General features: G+C 25.1%; 1 protein-coding gene across 1 annotated transcript; it reads right to left on the reverse strand.

Annotated features, from left to right (window-relative positions):
• Positions 1 to 456: 456 nt before the first annotated feature.
• LOC145835575 (protocadherin-18-like) lies at positions 457 to 16,498 on the reverse strand. Its single transcript, XM_082943235.1, has 16 exons — positions 16,390 to 16,498; positions 14,824 to 15,065; positions 11,975 to 12,155; positions 9,603 to 9,722; positions 9,361 to 9,494; positions 7,881 to 7,984; positions 7,372 to 7,533; positions 6,972 to 7,117; positions 6,318 to 6,455; positions 5,742 to 5,849; positions 5,349 to 5,509; positions 3,804 to 3,956; positions 2,960 to 3,130; positions 1,662 to 1,856; positions 1,101 to 1,403; positions 457 to 552 (listed from the first exon to the last, which is right to left on the reverse strand). Exons 1-16 carry the CDS (start codon positions 16,496 to 16,498, stop codon positions 457 to 459), a joined length of 2,523 nt encoding a protein of 840 aa, XP_082799361.1.
• Between the last annotated feature and the right edge of the window lie 4,476 nt (positions 16,499 to 20,974).

Here is a 20,974-nt window from a genome sequence, read left to right on the forward strand (position 1 = left end):
AGCAGCTGGTGTGGTGCAAGTAGAAATCTGGTGTTTTAATTGGTGTCTTGGCAGACTTTTACCACCGCAACTGGTTAACTGGTGTCTGGGTACATTGTAAACAACTCCCATGGAACTTTGGCATCTTGGGTAACTTAAAAGTGGTTTCCTGGATAAAGCATGCATTTTTATTTTTAATTTATTTAAGTTAATGCAATATAACTCAGTATACTTTAAGTTAGTTGTAAGACGTTGAAACAGAATGTTGTACAAATGTTTAACTTCTAGTTTATACACGATAAAACTTTGTGTTTAGGCATAATTAAAAAACTGCGTTCTTCAATTAGGTAAGTGTAATCTAAAACAACTAAAACAAATTAAAATCTTTGAGTTTTACATACGTAAGTTCTATATTTATGTACAACTACTCTACTAAATTCTTTGCATTGGTAAAATTATTTTGTTTAATTTAAATTCTTACAAGTAGTCAATTTGGTTGTTAACATTTTTAGATGATATATCTGATTTATACTCTTCACTTTCTAATTGTTTTGAAGTATTTTCTGATGATGGCTGTAAACAAAATAAAAAATTATATTGACATCTATAAGAGACTTAAAATTTAGTTTTTATTAGTTATTAGGTCGAAAGCCCTTTAACGAAATGAATTTATGACTATTTAACGACCAATTAAGTGTAACGAAAGTTATATGCAACAGTAACAAAAGTAATAAAACTTTAAACACTTTAAGGTTTTTGTTGCTAAAGTTTTTTTTAATGTATTAAAAGTCAAAAGTTAAATGTTAAGCAGTACTTAAAACTTAAATGTAAGTAAATAGCTACCTCTAACTAAAAGTTTACAGTAACAGATTTAAACTTCTAAAAAGTTTCAAAAAGGGTAAATATAAAACTATAATAAAACTAACTAGTCAACTAAACACGAGTAAACATATACATCAGATTTACAAAATATTTTAAAAACAGCTAAAAATTTCAGCTAACAAACATATAATAAAAACTTTAACATTTTAAACATGAAACTAAAGTAGCAGAAGTAACTTATAAAAGAAGGATTAGGCCAAATAATTAATATTTATTAGTTAGACAAATAAGTAACTAACAGTAATAGAAGTAAGAGCGACGACTTCAGTCTCATTTCTATCGGATTTATCGTCACTGCTGTTCTTCCTGGGACCGTAATAAAACAGACAGGTAGCCACGCTGACAGCCACGATGAGGCAGGACGCGCAAACCGCAATCACGATCATCATGTGCAGTGAAGCGAATCCTCCCTGGTTAGGGGTCTCATCCGTCTCTGTGGCGCCCTCCGGTGGAGAGATGTAACTTTCCAGTTGAGTGGGGAGAGGGGAGGATATTATGTTGACGAACGAGATTACTTTTGTGCTGAAAACTCCGTCCCAAGCCTGTGAAATATATATGAAAAAAAAATTTAAGTTGAAGTCATTAAAGCTTTGGGTTCTAATAAAGTTTATATATGACTGTTCGTAAAGTTAAAAGTGTTAATACAAGTAAACATAAAAAACAAAGTTATTACAAAAAAGTTAAACAAGATAAATACTAATACATTATAAGCTGAACACCTGGATTTTATAAGATTTTGTTTCAGATTTACATACTTTCAGTTTTAAAATTGTATGCGTAATAAATAGAAATTTGTTTACCTCTACTTCTACTTCGTATTTTCCCAGTAAAGATTTTCCGATCGGGACTTGATGATTTTCGTTTAATTTAAATTCACCAGTCAGCGTATTTATTTCAAATCTATCGTCAAATTCATAAGGGATGTAAATTTCCGAATCTTTTTGTTTTACTTTGAAAGTGAAACTCACTTTAGAGTCTCCGTCTCTGTCGTATGTCTGAAAAATTATTTAATTTGTATGTAACTGTATTTATGGATTTGGATACAAACAAATGATTCAAAGCATTTAGAAAATGTTAATCAAAAATGTACTAACTATAAATATAAAAGAATTTACTTAAAGTTTGACAACATAAGTTATATAAATAATATTTACAGTTTTAAAAGAATATCTTAATAAGTAAAACTTTCAAACTGTAGTCCAAGAATTATTAGTTAATTTTTACATTGATTATTAATTATAGTACGTAATTTTTGAAAAAACATTATTACGCCTTAGTTTAAAAAGAAATTCTGCATTAGTTATTAAGTTGAAAAAGTGAAATCTGTCAATAATTTTCGTATTTATCTTAATTTTATAGCTTCTTTTGATGTTGTTATACAATACACACCACTTGTTTGAACAGTAAACAGACTAATGCAATATTTAAAATTTCATAAACAAACAAAAAATTTTTTTTTTTAGTAAGCTATAAAAAAGAGTTATGATCTAGTTTAGTATGAATAGAATATTACTTTAGAACTTTATACCAAAAGCGTTTCTAAGCGATTAAATTTTAAAAAAATTACAAAACTCAATATCAAAAAATCAATCAGATCAAATTTCATTGTGTAAACATTATCGGATAACAATACAATTTACTATATTATTAAATACTTCAAGAACTAAAGTGTAAATAATATTCTTAATTTTTGGTTTGTTTGCAAATAATTAAATTACTTAACTTATTGAATCATTGGAATGTTAAGTAAACTTCTTTGTTCTTAAATTTTTATCTCAATTCTAAACGTTTTAAATACTTTTCAAGTTTTTGTAAAAAGTTTTAAACTTAATTGTTTAAACAGTTCAAAGAAAAACCCAAATAACTTAAGATTAAACAATCAAAATATATAATTGATTTCTATAAACTTTTGATTTTAAAGAAATTTTGTTTCTAAAGTTTGTTTCTTACAAAATTTAAGTGAAACTACATAAATAAAATATTATAACGCTTCATTTTTTTTAATAAATGTTTTGTATCATAAAAAATAAAAACTACAGTTATTTTTTGATTATGCTTTTAATATTAAGAATTTATTCAGTTAAAAGTTATTTTTTACCTGAAAAGTGAAGAAAACAGTGTTTTTGGGTAACGTAGTCGTCATATAAATATCGGAGTAATTCTGCGGAGGGCTGACAAAATGAGGGGGATTGTCGTTCTCGTCTTTTATGTTGACTGTGACGTCACAATTAGATTTCAAATTGCCTCCGTCTGTTGCTGTGATTCGAAACTGAAAAACATATAAGTGAAAGTTTTATTAAGGATTAAAAAAAATATAACATTTTCGGTACGATTAATATATAATATATTTTACCAGCAAATGAAATTTATTTTTAGTAAAATAATTTTAACTGTATAAATAAATTTTATTGAAAAAAATTAGTTATAAATCAGACATTTTCAAAACATTTTAATTTAGATGAAATTATTAAATAGTATATTTTAAACATTTTTATTAAGCAAAAAAAAAATCAACAAATGTTTATAAATGTAACTATTTTGATTGATCTTGAGAAAATAACTTACCATAAAAACGTATTTTATGATGCTGTATGGCTCTGATTTATAACATAGAAAACAATAAAATATAACAAATGTATTTTTTAAATTTTATATTATTATTCCTTGAGTCATTTTACCACAAATAAACTCGTTGTTTTTATATCAATATTTCAAAACAATTTTACAAAAAATTTTTATTGTTTTGAAATTTTCCTAAAAATAACAAAATAATATCTCTGCAGATGTTATTCGTAGAAGGGAATTTATTAAAAAGTCGTAAACTTTTGAAGTGATTGATTTTAACATTTTTTTATTTTTATTCACATTTTTACGCATGAAAGTATACGCAGATTTCGCTTGTCTGGTGATAAATTTATATATATATCACTTTTACGACTTACTGTGAATTTATTCTCAGATTCAAAATCGAATTTATTTTTCAGATTGATCACGCCAGTTTTCGCGTCTATTTCCAAATGCTTGATGAATCGGCTTCTAACCGGTTCTATTTGCTCGATTGAATAAGTGATTATTCCGTTTGGTGAGTCAATTATCTGAAATAATTTGATTTGAAATAAAGTATATTCAAAATTTACTCTTTGAAATTTTTTATTGAGTAAAATTAAGTTAAATGTAAGTAAACTATTTAAATTAATTTGTAAAATTAATGTTAAGTTCCTTCTAGCACATAATTTTTTATAGTTTATACAAAAACTTTAACTTTTGATAATTCAACTCTGTAAAATAAGCAGATTAAACTATCAATTCAAATAATGTACAAAAAAAAAATTTAGTTACATTTAATAACCACTCTTTATCCAACTTTAATTATTTGGTCAAAATATATTAAGATGCCATAAAACTTTAACAAAACTAAATCTTTTTTCTATGCTCTAAAAGTTAAAAAATTAAAAAAAGTATATATCTTAATATCTAGAAATACGAAGATTGTTACGTAAAAATCAAAAACAAATATTTTTAATCAAAACAGATGCTTTTATGTCTTTAAAATTTATCAAAAACATTATCTCTCGTTTTAAATACATAAATAACATGTTTGATAGTTACATCTTAAAGTATTAAACTTTAAACTACATTGTTTGATAATTATAACATAACTTACATTAGAAAAACATTTTTGTACCTAAAATTTAACTTGAAACAATGTTTTTCTGTCTACATCACCAACAAAAAATCGTTTATTTTATAGCTCGACGTTAAAAGTCGTGATAGAAACTTTTTTCCGTATTTATAACAAATAGTTTACATATTTATATTAAAACAACGTTTGTAATCAATTATCCCACAAAATAGAGACTTATAACAAGTAAATACAAATTATATTAGTTGTTATCACGATTTTCCCTTCAAAATTTAGTGTGAACTTAGTTTTAACTTTAAATTTTGTGTGATTTTACAAGAATTTTCTAATCGTGACTAAATGAAATCGTGTTTAGTTAATTATAACAAAAAAAATATATTTTCGTACCAAATTACTAAAAAAGCGTATTTACACAATAAAATGCATACTTCGATTATTTTTTTAAGTTATATAACCAACATTTCGGGTTAACCTTTCTAGGCAATTTACAGTTAAAGTTATAAAATTTTAAACACTTTGTGCGAAAAAACACAAAACACTACTTTATTTGTCTCAATACATAAATGTTAACGTAATACTGTTTAACCGTGTTAAATTAAATTTGTGTGAAATTGTATAACATAATTTGTACGGTTTCTAAACCAATGTTATTGTAAATTAGTGTTAAAAAAGTCTACCTATATGCAAAACTGCTTCCTAATTAGTGTGAAACTGAATAAAATATACTTGACAATTTTAAATAAAAAATACAAATATAAATATTTTTTAAATTAGGCAGTATTCATTCATTGTTTTTTGTTTTGAATATCCTATTATAATTATTTTTAAATTTGTTTAAACATACTTTATAATTTTTGCCATAAGAATATGAAATTTCATCCATGATAAAATCAGCATCTTTAGCCAGCACTTTCGACATAATTTCACCAATTTTAGTCGATTCAGACAAGTTGAAATTTTTACATTGAGTAAAATACGGTGAATTGTCATTTTTATCGAGAATCACTAGTTTAAAATTTTGAAGTGTGCACCTAAAAAATATTTCTTTAAATCTAGACAAAGTTTTATTAGTTGATATTTTAGTAGCTAATTTGAAACGACTGCTTACAAATGTTAAAATCAAAGAAATATTTTTTAGTTTTGCAAAAAATAACCTGAAATGTCTGTCAAAAATCTTAAAAAAACATGTTTAGTTACATCTACTTTTAAGGTTCTTTTTCTTACCTAGGTGGACTACCATGATCACAGGCTTGTATGAACATATCAATTTCATTTTCTGTTTCATGATCAAAACTTCTTTCAGTTTTTAATAAACCATCATCAGTTATTATCATCGATTTAGAATCTGTTTAAGGAAGATTTTGGTAAAAGTTTGATTTTAAGCTTTAAAAACTGGTTTTTATACAAGTTGGTCGGATAATTATAAAAAAAGCTTTTACCTTTATATAAAGAAGTATTTATTCTCTATGAGTAAATTTTAAACTAACAATGCTAACAGTTACCTATTAGCTAAGTTTAAAGTCCCTTTATTAAAATTTATTGAAAATATTGATTATTAAAATGTCGTTTTCAACACCAATATTCATTATTAAAGCATTATCGAAACAAATAGAATAGAAATGGTAAATGTAGAAGTGTCATTAGATTGTAGTAAACAAATAAAAGTTTAAACGCCATTATCAACAAACTAATAAAAGTAGAAGTGTCATCAGGTAATAGTAAACCAATAAAAGTAAAAATGTCATTATTAAAAACCAATAAAAATAGAAGTGCCATTATTAAGAAACAAATAAAAATGTCATTGTTAACAAACCAATAAAAGTAGAAGTGTCGTCAGGTTGTAGTAAAGTTCCAACCCTCAATTTAATTTTTCCATTTAAGTTTTCATCCTGATCAATGGCACTAACATGAGCTACCGCTTTGCCCTTACCTGAATTTTCTTCTATGTATACTGTAAATATGTATTAATAAATAATATTTATTCAGTCTTATAAATTATAATTTTTTATTAATTTGTTTTTCACTTTATTTTAAATTAAGTATATGAAGGTTTTAAGTTTTAGTTTATATAAATTAAACTTGTAAATACTCGAAACAGTCTAAACTTATAGACAACACAAATAAATAATATTAAACCTGTTAATTATAAATTGAATAACGTTTAGTTATTTCAAAACGACTTATTAAACGAAACAATATTGGTAGTTATAAAACGACAATAGATTATAAAACCAGACTTAAGCGTAATGAGTCAACTAATACAGACATTTAATGAGTCTATTATAAGACACTTTTACATGCTTACTAATCTGTATTTACAAGATTGTTTTGTTAAATTAAATACTTTGACTGACATTTCATGTTGTTTAAGTATTCGAACTTTATACCTAATATACTACTAAGAAATGAACTCAAGTTGTATCAAACTTTGTTTTCTATACTTTTATTAACATGGAACCAAACATACTTGTATTATTAACGCATGATTTGAGACAATTCAAATTAATGTTGGGGTCGTGAATATTGTCGTCTTTTACGGTTATTTTAATTATAGCTGTTCCTTTTCGTGGGTTGTTTGCATCACTATCGTCCGCTACTATTAACAATTTCATTCTGTATAAAGTTAGTAAAACTATTTAAAAGTTTATATAAGTGTTTCTTCATTTATACATGATTTAGATTGTTTAATAACAAATAAAATGTTTTTCTTTTTAGTGATACTAAATAAAAAGAAACTAATGTACAAGTAATCTGTAATTTTAAACTAAAATTTTGAAAAATATTTGTTATTATAGCTAAAGCAGTCAGCAGTATAATTTTGTAAAAAATACTAAATAATAAAAAATATTTTGTAATAATAAACTGACCCATTATCGTTTTTGTAATCAACTTTTCGGTTTAGCACCAGCCACCCGTCATTCTGACGTATTTTCAGCGGAAGTACGTCATCAAGCCCTCTAGTGGTCAAGAATCTTGATGACGTTTTTGTGACGTCATCGTTGTTCACAAGTGTTCCGGTCAGTGAGTATCTGAAATAAGAAATTAGTTTAAAAATCAAGAAAACATCAGAAATTAAATAAAACTTAGTTAAAAGTAATGTAGTTAAACAAAGTCTACATTGAAGTATATTTAAGATAACCAAAAATGATTTTGTTGTATTTTATATTTCTTGTAAACAATTATTATACAACACTTTTCAGAATATTTTTTAATATTTTTTTATTAAAATTTGTATTATATACTTGAACAAACTGTTTCAGAATATTGTACGTGATAAAACGTTTAGGTAAATTTGTTATTAACTTCTTTATTAATATTTTACTTAGATACTATTTTCTATACTCGTGCTAATTTACAATAGTTTACAATATTCTACCTGATACTAGTAACTTTATCCTTAACTTCATCTTCATCTGTTGCTTTAACCTGAATCAGGAGTCTTTCAGGTTTCCAATTTTCACCAATTGTTACGTTGTACACCTGAAAATATACAAGAAATAAATAAACATATGTTTACCTTTTTTACTTTGTGAACCTGAAAATAGTATTTAAAAGGTAAAAACATACGTTTACCAAATATTACGTCGTATACCTGGAAATATAGTTTAGTAAAATTTTGTGATATTTTGTAAACAGATAAGGGGTAAAATTATTTATATTAGCCGTATTAGTTAGACCTTAATAATGTTTTTCATGTAAACAATTATGACGTTTTGTGCATAATGTAAAAGTGTTAGTTTTTAATAAGCTACAATGGCTTTACAAATATTTGATGTAGATTTTCTGTGTGAATAAACAAAAACTTTTAGACAAATATTACTAGTGTAACATTGTTATGGTTTCTGCTACGAAAGTGTTAAAACCAACATTTGTATAAAAACTTTTTATTTGAAGTTTTAAGTAAAAAAAACAGATTGTTGATATTTTTAAAGATCTGTGTATTAGAAATTGTTTGTTGTTTTTCTACAGGTGTCACCTGTAAGAACACTTCAAAAGATGTTTTTAAAAAATAATTTGTGTTTTGTTTACTTGTACAGAAATACAAACAAAACTTCAAACTTAAGACGTTTTTAATAACTTTTCGTAATATTTTGGATTGAAACTAACACTTTTGTATAAAGAACTACAAAGGTTTTCTACAAAAGTGCTTTCAGTTTTTTTATTTAGACTAGAAGAAGTTCAATATTTTCAAACGAGTTTAACAACTTAACAAAGTTCAGAATTAATACCACAAGTGTATAGATACTTCTGAACTGGTGTTAAATACGTAGTAGAAGAGTAATTACATATTCATGCATACACATGTTTTTACTAATAACTTTAAAAACATGGCTGATATTATGATTAATATTTTGAAATTATGTTTCTGCACTATTTAAACTTTAAAAAAAGAATAATAAAACATGTTCAATGACAGCTTTATGTCTCATATACATGATTTCTATTTTAGTACTACTTTTTTTTAATTAGTTTTTCGAAGGTAATGCTCAATTTTTTTAAATAAAAAGTTAATAAACCGCAACCTAAAGTTAATTTTAAAAAAAATAGTTTTTGATAAAAACAATGAATGCAATTGTAGTTTAATGTGGTTTAAATATTTAGACTACGATACATGTGTATTTAATTAAACTTGTATTTAGTTAACAGGAAAAAGCTATAAAAATACAGTAACAAGAATAAAGAAACTTTTTTATGACAAGTTAATACTTTAATTACGACAAGTTCTACTCGAATAAGCAGCTTAAAGTTTAACAAGATCTATATCAGTCTAAGTAGAACCACTTGAAAAAACAAACAAAAAAACATCCGTTCTTAGCGAGCTTTTAACACTAAAAATATTAAATTTAATAAGTAACCTCATGTTCAAATTTTGGGGTGTGATTGTTCTCGTTTGTTAGTTTGACCCGAATTTTCAGAAAATTTCGAAGCTTTTTCAACCCATTATCTCTAACATGCAACATCAGCTCATGAGTGGACACTTTTGTGTAATCTGTTTTTAATTGTTTGTTAACTAAACTTTAATTGCTTATTAACAAAATCTGTTTTTAATTGTTTTCAAAATCTTCTTACTGCAATTAGCTTAATTCAGTTTACTGACCGAGCGGTTTTAGAAGCTTCAGCGAAATATTCTGATTGTTTTTTTCCAGTTTGGTGTCGGGTTGAATTAGTTGGAAGAAATTATTTGGCTCCATTTGGTAGGTCATTCTGCTGTTTTCCCCTGTGATGAAAAATATCGTGAAAAATATTTCAACTGAAAGAATGATTTGATTTTAATTATAATGAAAAAAAACTTACCGTGAAAACTTATTAAGTTAAAACTTTTAATTTTCGTTAGTCTGATTGAATAAACATTTTATAAATAGCAACCTAAGTTATTATGGTTTTATAAATAACAGTTATACAAACATATACACATTAGTGCTAGATTTAAAAATTTCTGTAACCTAAATTGGTTTCCAATTAATCGAAACACTAGTTATATATTTTAATTACTCGGGATAATTTCAGTCATCTTTGTTATTTTGCACGTTTTTAATATTAACAAATATATCTGCTCATTAACTGTATATAAATTAAATCATTAAAATACCACGATAAATTACTTGAATTATTTATATACCGAAATAGCACCGTTTTGAAACATACTAAGACTGTATAAAGATTTCAAGCATCTACTAAATTTTCAATTTAATTTTCAATTCAAACAATTTTTATCGTTATTAGCAGAGACACACGCATATATACATATAATTTAATTGTGTGTGCGTGCTTATATTAGCAATTAAGTGTTGAGGAAACCGTAAATTATTACAAAATAAAGCACAAGCCGTGTTGCATGAAAAGTTGTTTACAAAACGAAATTAAAGCGTGTTGCAAAAAGGTTATTACATCGAGATAAGAACCTTCAACTAGATCTAATATGTCCGATTATATGCAAGAAATTATCAAACTTTTTATTCGAGATGCAACTCTAGCATTGAAATTAAATTGTTATCTTGACATTTAAAACGCAGAAGTTAGCTTTTGAAGTTTCAAATAAAAGTCAGTTACAGTTGTAACTGATATTCTAAAAAATATTTTTTTTGTTTGATGTTTATAGAAATATAAAAATCGGAAATAATGAGATTACAAAGTATCTGGTTTCAACTATTAGTTATCGAAAGTAGTTGTTATTGATGTTTTTTAGGAGAACCGTGTATAAATGACATATAAATTTGACAATTTTCACTCAAAACTGACGCATTGTTTACTAGGTTATAAGTGAAAAACTTTAATTTTAATATTTTTAATCATATTTCAGCATAATGTTTTTGTTTTTAGTCACCTAACCATAGTATGTTAAATAAAATCGTTATTTTTCAGCAAAATTACCATAAGGTTACAGTAAACTTTGTCTACTAAACACCCAAAGCTTAAAAAACAAAGTTAAAACTTCTAAAAATTTGTTTATAAACATAGAGTTTTAATTTAAAACAAGTAAAAAAAAGGTAGTAAACAAAATTATAATAGAAGTTTATAAGTACGTAAATATTTAGGCTCAAGCATTTTTACTGGGATAATTTCGAAAAATAAACACGTTTCTACAGGACTTTCCGTTTTTTAAATTGTACAAAATTGTTTTTTATACGTTTTGTGTTTTCTTTGACTTTCATACCACTTGTTTTGACAGTAAATGGACAAAATGTGATAAAAATAAATTAAAAACGTGACGACTTCTTTGTTGTTTTTACCCTCAAAATAGTTGTAACAGCAACTGTAGTTTATCTGGCATTATTAAAATATAATTTTTTGTTCCTATCTACATCACAAACTATAAAATACGGATTAAAATGCGTTAAAGTTTATTAAAATTGCTATTGAGGTTTAATTTATTTATTAGTTAACGCACCTGGTAAAAATATTGCTAGAAATAATATTTGAGATGAAAGTTGTTAATAAATTCATATAAAAATATTCATTAACTTGGACATCAAACAAAAAATTACTCTGGTTATATATTTAGATGAAAGTTATACTAATCATTGTTTATTAAGTTATTCAATAAAGTTTTGTTAATTTAATTATTGTTATATTTGTTACAAATTGCAAGCTAATAAATATAACGAAAAAATTAATTGTCAATAAATCAATTCTACGTTTTTATCATGTTAATGTACTTAGAACCTAAATTTAAATATTTGTATATTTTTTTACCTTTAAATAATTTTCAAATGATTAAAAAACGGTATTTCAATATTTTCCTTGCTTGTTAAATAATTTGCTCTTATGTTTGAAATTTATTTTAAGTACTTGTATATAGTCGACCAAAAGTAAAGCTTTTGTTAGTATACAATTTCTAAAAAAAATATGATGCTTCTAAATCAACAGCTGTACAGATAGTTCCGAAACAAATGATCACTACTTTTAATCTAACAGTTGAAAATTTAATATTGAAATATTTTTTTGATAAATTGTTTAAACTTTTCTAACCGAGGTCACTGTCAGTGGCTTTGGCTTGGTTGATGTTGGTCAAATGTCCAACCTTGGCTGTCTCACTGACCACAACGTCCAAAATGTCCTCTTTGAAAAGTGGTCGGTTATCATTGGTGTCCTTGATGTTGATGTTTAATATGAAGAGTTGGGTGTTGGACAGTTTAGGTTTCACAAATATCTGTGGGTAATATAACTATTAATATCTATAATATAATAGAATGTTGATAAAAAGTTAAGTAATAAAAAGTTATATTTAAGTATAAAAGAATAGTTAAGGTTAATCAGTTATGTTCCCCAAACATCTGTTATATATATATATTTTATTATTATTTAAAACAATATAATTATATACCTATAGTGTTTAATATCATCAGTTGGGTGTTTAAAGGTTCACAAACTTACGTAAATAATTTGTAATAACATGGTAAATGTTATAAATATTAAATTATTTGTATTTTATATAAACAGTTTGGTTATGCATATTTCACAAATATTTGTTATATAATTTAGTTTTTACTAAGCTTGAGTATTTTAATATGTCTGGACGAGCTAAAAAGTACTTAAAATGTAAAAACATACATATTAAAAAAGCATATTAATCTTTTTAATTTTATAGTTTTGTTAAAGAATACAAAATATTTTCACTAAAACTAGCTCAAATACATTGAACAGAATAACAAGAAAATAAATGAAACTACGATGTAAATAAAATATTAAATACGAAAATATGTTTATTTTGTAGCACTTATCTAATATTCAAAATAAAAACACTTTATACAAGTGTAACTTTTAGTCTACGTTTCGTTAAAATGTTATTGATTTTTTTAATGATAATTAAAATATTTTTAAGTTAAATTGGTTAAATTTATTTGATTAAATATTCACTTTTTCATCTAAAACTAAATTGGTATATTTTTAATAATAAACTGAAGATGGTTGTTTTATTAACAAATCTGTTTACCATTGTTTTTTTTTTGTAAGTTTTACTTTTGCTATAAAAAACCTAATTTTTATGTAATTATCAAGTATAAAGCTACTTATATTGGTGTGAAATACTTTTGGTTTGTAAAACAACAGTTTTATTCTGAATTAAAATATCAATTAAAACTGTGGTTTAAATGAGAAGTGATAAAAATAAGTGTATTTGTTCTTTAAAATGGTTGTGGGTTTTCAAGCTTCTAAGAACTTTCGTTTTTGTTTAATTAAAAAGCTAACTAGAACTTAGACTTACAGATATTTTGTCGATTAAAAGTGACTTTATATATCAACAAGAACTAATATATCTTATTTTGTTTATTAGTTTATTTTATAAAGTATAACTTAAACAATTAGCGTGAGAAATAATACTTTTGTGGTTAACAAAAATTTCTTACAATTTATCAAAGTTCTGTTTATAAGTAATTGTTAAAATTATAACTGGTTATCAACTTATCAAGATATAAATTTAAATTTGAAATTTACAATAAATTTAGGCATGCTTGTCATATAATGTTATAATGTATGTGCAAACATTTTCAGTAAATAAGAAATGAGTTGATAAAAATTTAATTATGTTTGTTTTATATATAAAATATGCGGTTAAACTCACTACAATCTTGTTTGTTTTATAATAAATAATTTATCAGTCTTTTTAATAATATATGCATGCAACTTTCTTTTACTGCTGAAGTAAACAAGAAATTAAATGTTTATAATGTCATTATAAGATTGTAAAAATAGTAGTATAAAATGTAAACAACGTTATGCTTTTTGTTTTAGCTTTTAATGAACTCTGAATGTAAAACACTGGGGTTAATTACATGGTAAACTTGTTTTATATCTAACTAGCAATGCATACAATTTCATTTTTTATTTTTTCCATCTCGCATAAACAATTAGTTATCTTTAAACATTATTTAATGTTTACAACCGTTATATTTCAAACAAATAATTTAAAAAACTAAATTGTACTTTGTGTAAAATAACTGTTTGTGTTTTGAGCATGGTATTGTATTTCTTTCAACTAAAACTCAGGGTTAAATTTAAAACGACCCCAGCTTACATTAAGCACTAATTAACTTAAAAGGTCAAATTTATTTCAGTAAAAATGTTTTATTAAATTACTTTTAAACTATGTTGAAGTTTAATTTTTTTCTCACAGTCTATTAAGTATACTTTATAAGACTGGATCAAAGTCCATGTTTTTTTTATGTGCAGTATAATGTAAAAACTGTTAGAACATTTAATTTAAAAACAATTCACGAGTTTGTTTGTGAAAAACATTTTTATACCAAAATTATAAACTGTTAAGTCATTGTTTCATTTTTTTTTTAATTATAATACAATTTTGCTTATTGTTTTTAACAAAGTTCATAAACTGTATGAACTCCTCTTTTTCTTTTTTACAAGTTTTACAAATACTTTTTTATAAACTACTGTATTTAATAACAAAAAAATCATAACTTTGAAGTATTAATTTTATGATTAATACTTTTTTAATTTATAATATATAAAACTACTTTAACATTTTAATTTTTTTAATGTTTTATAAATCATACAAAAGATAATAAAAACATACAATAAATTTTATTCAAATTATAATAAAACAAACGTTGTTCTTCCCTCATCATTTATAAAAATGTTGTAATAAAACAAATAATAACAAAAACCTTCAATGAAGAGAGACAAAATAATAAAGTAATAAGTTTTAATTCTGTTTTAGCGTTTAGTTTTTTAATCAAAATTTAAAAAAACTATTAAAATACGATCTTAGTTTTATAAACATGTACTATTTATTTTGTAGAACTGTTAATATATAAATATAAGTTCTTCTAAAAAATCAAAGTAGTATAAAAATAAACAAAAACCTTCAATGAAAAGAAACAAATCGGATTCTTCCCGCAATTCTCCTCCCGGTCGATTCTCTTCACTTGTGTGACGTCACCGGATGACGTCAGCTCGAACACGTTGTGACGTAACAGTTCGTCGTGTAAACTGTCACGTGACATGCCGCATCTAAGGTGGGTGTCGAGGATCTTAAACTTGTACCTCTGATTCTCAGATCCGGGATTCGCTTGCAGGATCGTGAAAATGTCAGATACTTTTGAGTCTGTTGGTAAAATAAAGTATTGTTTTCTAAAGATTATAGATCAATGGAAAAAAATGTACTGAGTAAATTTTAATAAGCTAAAAACTAATTAGTGTAGTAGTTTTTTAGTACTAGTTGGTTTTTTTAACTACTGAAATAAATGAGTAATTATTGTATGTTTAAAATGTATAAACATTTGTCTTATGTAAACCTTATGAGCATTTTACTTTTGAAATTATGACGTTTGCAAAATAAAAAATAAACTAAATAAAACTTTAAATTTTTCGAGTATTGTTTTTCAAAAAAAATCATTTACTTATTGTACAAGCTTAACATAAAAAAAACTCAAAAATTAAAATGATGAATAACTGTTTTGTCAAAGTTTATATTTCAAACTAAGTAAATAAAAAGAGCTATAAAGTACTTTAATATAAAGTATAACAGACTTAGCTCATACGTGCTGTTATGAAATTTTTTTTGATCTTATTTTAAACAAATAAAAACTTTTATTTCTCCAAAAACTTATCTATTAATATCAAAAGTTGATAAAATATATTTTTAACGCTGCTTTGAAGCTAAATGCTGCTTTCTGTAAAAGTTAGGGAATTAGCCTATTTTTTCCAGTTTTGACCTTATTTTAAATAAATAAAAGCTTTTATTTCTCCAAAAACTTATTTATTGTTACCAACCATGGGCAAAATACACTCTTAACGCTATTTGACAGTAAAAAGTTTTCTGTAAAAGTTAAGGAATTAACCTATTTTTTTCAAGTTATCATAAATAACCATACCGATATGTTTTGCAAAAAACTTATCAGACATCTCAACAAGTTTATTGTGGAATACATTTAAACATGAATAGTGAAAAAAATTCTTTACAAATATCGAATTCAAACGACAAATATGAGGTATAACAATGCAACAAAAGTTTTTATTAAATTAACAAAACAACAAAAGTTTGAAATTAACAAAACAACAGAAGTATGTGTGCTTTGTATCTACTAAAGCGTGGTAAACCTGAAAAGCACATATTTCAGTTTTGGTTTTTTATTTATTTTCTTTGTAAACTTACCGTTTGCTTATTTTATAACTTAGTTTTAAAATCTAGTCAGATCATACTTTAAATAAATTTTGATATCTAAGCTTTTTTTTTGTGTTAAAAAACACGCTATAATCTTTAAATAAAGTCTTTATACTTGTTATAATGTAAAAACTCTTCAATATATCAAATAAAAATCGTGTAAACAAGAATTTAGGCATGAAAAGAGCAAATAATACAAAACAAAAAACACTTATTTATCACAAACTGACAAAAGTTTAGAAACAACAAAGAATTTAGAACTAACTCAATTTTCTTTCTTCGTCAATATCAATTTCTTTTGTAACTGTTGAAAATCTTGCTTCTATATGACTTGTTATCAGTAGAATGACAATTGAAACTAATAGAAGTCTCATTTTGTTCAACTTTTATTTACTACAATATTCTGAAATAGATATTATTACTTTTTAAAACATATTAAAAGATTATATTTGTTTAGATTTTATCAACTTTTTAAACTTCTTATAAACAAAGTTTAAAGTGTTACACTGAAAATGTAAACACATTGATTTAAATTAACAAATACACATTTAGTATTTAAAATTTAAAGTCAATATTTTTACAAATAATATCAAGTAGTAAAGTAACTTTGTTTCTGTTTAAGTTTCAAATATCTTAAACTAGTATTAAAATTAGGTAATAAAACAAGAACTTCAACTGACCCTTAAAATAGTTTAAGCGTTTAGAAGAATTCCAAATATTTTATTTTATTATTTTACGTTTTTTACTAAAAGTTCAAAAAAATTAAACAAAGGTTTGTAGTAAACAAAACCACATAAATCAAGCATTTAAACGTGACTTTGCATACAAAAAAGTTTAAAAGTTAAAAGAGAAATATTCAAAATATCCAAGGTTTATTGTCTTACGTTTACAGCTGTAAATTTCAAAAGTATTAAAAAGTTAGAGCGCCGATTTCAAAAGTTTTTTATTTGTTACAATAAACGCAGTGGGTAAATAAATTCAATTGTGTACTAGATGGGTAAATTGCTGTTTAAAGTAGCAGCACAGGTTGTTTGTGATGCAAATTTGTTCAGCTCAATTGGATAAACATTAACTTTGATAATGTCGTAAAATTTTGCTTTTCCGTCAATACAAATCGCCGTCTAGAAACGCATTTTAAGTCTAAATTGACTTGAATTATGCATTAATATTAAAAAGAACCTTTTGACAGTTCACAAAAAGTATTTTATTCTAAATATGTTTATCAAAAGGTAAACATCTGTATATATATCTTTGAAGTTCGTACACAAAAAGCATTAAACAAAAGTACTTACTTTTAAGCAATTTATAGCCAAATGTTAATGCTTTGAAATTTAAACGAATATTTAAAGTTCACAATAAACCAGAAAATGTTATCAATTCAAGTTAAACAAGATATTAAAACTAGTGTTAATCCGGTGGTTTACTACTAAAACAAGTAGCGCTCATTAAAGCAAGATAAGCAAATTTGAACAAGACACGACAAACATACATCGGTTGTACAGGGCAGATAGTTTGTTTTGATATATTTGGGAGGATATTTTGTTATCTCACTTATCAACAAGTCAATATGTTTGCAGTTTGTGACAATATATTTTCCCATTAATTTGAAGCAACTTGTTAAGTTTTGCATTTGTTCCCAGAATTTTATGTCAATGCAGCATTAAAGTGTCAAAATTTACATAAAACAGAACATATAAAAGTTTTAAATGTTTTTTGTTCTATGCATTTTAAATTTGTAAAATTGTTTAAACTTTTATTTTAAAAAAAGTGTTTAAAACTGTTAAACTATAAAATATAAATTAAAATATAAAGTAAGTATTTATATCGTAAAATTTTCATTTAACAAGTTTTTGAAGATTTAATCCATTTTTAAATTTAAATAGTGAATTTGTGTTTACTAAAAGCTTAATTTTACATGTAACAAAGTTATGCTTAAACAAATATTTAAAATGATTAACAAGTGATATATTAAACACTTGTATTACCACAATAAATACCAAGTAATTAACCTTACCCCATGGCGAGTTATAAATAAATGAGTTCAAAAAATTATAATTAATGAAGACAAAAATAAGTCACAACAACAGACGACTTAATTCATCTTAATTTAAAAAAAAAACTTTGCACTCAACTTGTCTCGAAAAGAAAGAAATTTCGGGGGAGAACTCATAAAAAAGCGGAACACAGCGATGCATAATCGGACGCTAAGCTAATTGAATTTAATGCGAAAAGGTAAACATAAAACAAAATAAAGTTTTGAGAGGAAATTCAAGTTTTTTGAAGGCGGCGCGCTGCACACCTCCGGGCCACAAAACAAAAAAGTCAGAAAGTGCGAAGTTGCAACGAGATTACTTCCCCGGCTGCCTATCTTCCGTCCTGCCAGCGAGCCACCACCTCGGCACAGCGAGACGTCGTTGACCCCCCTCAGCACAATCTGTCGATTTTCTTTCGTGATACGCGCTGGCGATAGCAAATTGGTAGGCGGTCATGCTAGAAGGCAGCGATTCAGTTTTATTTAATGTAGAAAATAATTCGGTTATGAATTTAACATATGCGCTTCTGTAAGTTGAGAAAAAAGATTAACTTTGAAAGCGCCGGTTTAGAAAATTATGCCATCATCTACTTTTTCTATTATATTACATTAAATCTTTTTATTAGTTTAACAACAGTCCTTTTCATAACTTGTTTATTTTGAACCAATTTTTAAAAGCTGTTACGTTTTCAGTATAATTACATAAATATCTAAAAGCTATGTTTTTTACAACATGAAACAGTTAAAATAAATTGCTTGTAAAAACTTGAGTTTTTTTTTAATTTTTGATTTGTGAAAAACTATCCACAAATTTTATAAAAAGATACTTTTGTGTTTAGATAAAAAACAATTAAAAAGTTCAAGCAACATTCTATTTCTACTTGATTGATTCTGCACTTTAGAACAAAAATATTAACTTCTGACCTTTTTAAAGTGTTTCAAAAACTCAATAAAAGAATTTATCTTAATTTTTTAATTGCATAATGTTTGTGTTCAAGTTTTATTAATTTGCTGAAATCTTGCCAGAAATAAATCCACATTTAATTTGATTGACATTTAATGGATTAGTTAAATATGCATTTATCAACAATTCAGAAATACTTTGCTAGTTTAGATTTATAATTGATTATCAACAGTAACTTATACTTTTCAAAGAAACTTAAACAAAAAAGTGCTTGGTTTTTAAAGACCGCTAAAATTTTGTTATACATTAGTTTACTTGTTATAATTTAATATTTTAATTTTAATTAATTACCATAAAATTTTTTTTTTGCGTAACAAATTGTTCTGACTAGAATAGAAATTTTTCTTGAAATGCTTAAATAATAATGCTACTAATAAAGTAATTTAATCCAAAAAAATCAAATTAAACTTGATGACAATAAACTAATCTGTGGTGACGATTTTTAATGAAAAATTTCACCGAAAAATCAAACTATTAATCCACAACATCATCAAAACATTGAATAATCTGAGAAAACCAAATTTAAAATATTCTAACATGTAAGAAACACGTTTCACATTAAAAATTCACCAAACTAAACATCAAGCCCAACTTGAGCGCCCAAATTAATCTGAAAAGCAGATTAAATACAAAGGAGGTCACACGTCCACAAATATTTAAAAAGATGAGCTGTCGATAAACATAATTCTCTAACAAGTTTATATGTGCTATATCGGCTTATTTAAACAAAAAAAAGTCCAAAAAAATCTATTTGCGACCTTTCATATTTAACTGAACTTAAAACCTGAGAAAAATTAGAAAAACTAAAAAATATAACTAATCCATCAAAATAACTAAAAATAAGCAGCAAAACTTTTTACTATTTTCTAAACTAGTGAACAAGCTAGTAAAACAAATTATTGAGATAGATGATTTACTGTAATTTACTTTTCAACACATTTTTTTTCACTGATAAACTCTTTCTGCTAATTCCTTGTACACGCGAAAAGGCCGTAATCAACAAGCGAGAGGCTTAATTAGCTGCGAAGAATCAATAAATAAGAAGCCACGGTAACTCAAAAAAGAAAACAAAAAAAATAAAAAGAAGCCGCCGGACCTTCAGAGGCTGGTAGAAATAAAAAGATAAAATCGCAAAACTGATGACAGAACGAGAGAAGCGAATATGAGAGAAGGGAAGTAAAAACTCTCCACACTGTGTGGCGCTAAAGATAAATTCTCGATTTTTTGTGCAAAAAAGTTTTTCTGTTGTTAATTTTGAGGTGTTTTGGTTTCTTAATGTAAAAATAAACCGACAAAACTTATGTGGTTTCAAAAAACACTTTATGAACTTTAAATTTCAAGTTTAGTTTTAAAATAACTTAGATTAATCCGTAGCAAAATCCATATTAAAGTTTTAAGAAGAGTAAAGAGCTAGCTTCTGACTGTTTTAAAACATGTATACAGCAAAGTTTACTTGAATGTATTTAGCCAATTAAAAAGGTCATGTAAATGTTTTTACATAACAAAATTTACAATTAAGAAAAACATTAAAATTTTTCTTACAAAGTAGTTATTGTTAAAACAAAATAATTGCTTTTTGTAAAGCCACATCAGATTAAAAATTTATACTGGATAACAATATTTTTGCAACTTTTAATCAGCATGTTTTAAACAATCATATTAAACCATTTCTTAAATACTTAAACATTATTTAGCTTAACTTAGCGTTAAATTCTGACTTATTTAAACAAAAGTTTTTGATTCACTTCATATATATAAAAAGTGTTTCAGTCATAATAAATTGCTTTAAAATAATAGTTAAACTACATTTCACATAATCTATACCGTTTCAATCTATTCCATTTTGCTTAGTTT

Source organism: Thalia democratica, chromosome 5, assembly GCF_965202585.1.
Source record: "Thalia democratica chromosome 5, ktThaDemo2.hap1.1, whole genome shotgun sequence".
In the NCBI taxonomy this organism is placed as follows: Eukaryota; Metazoa; Chordata; class Thaliacea; order Salpida; family Salpidae; genus Thalia; species Thalia democratica.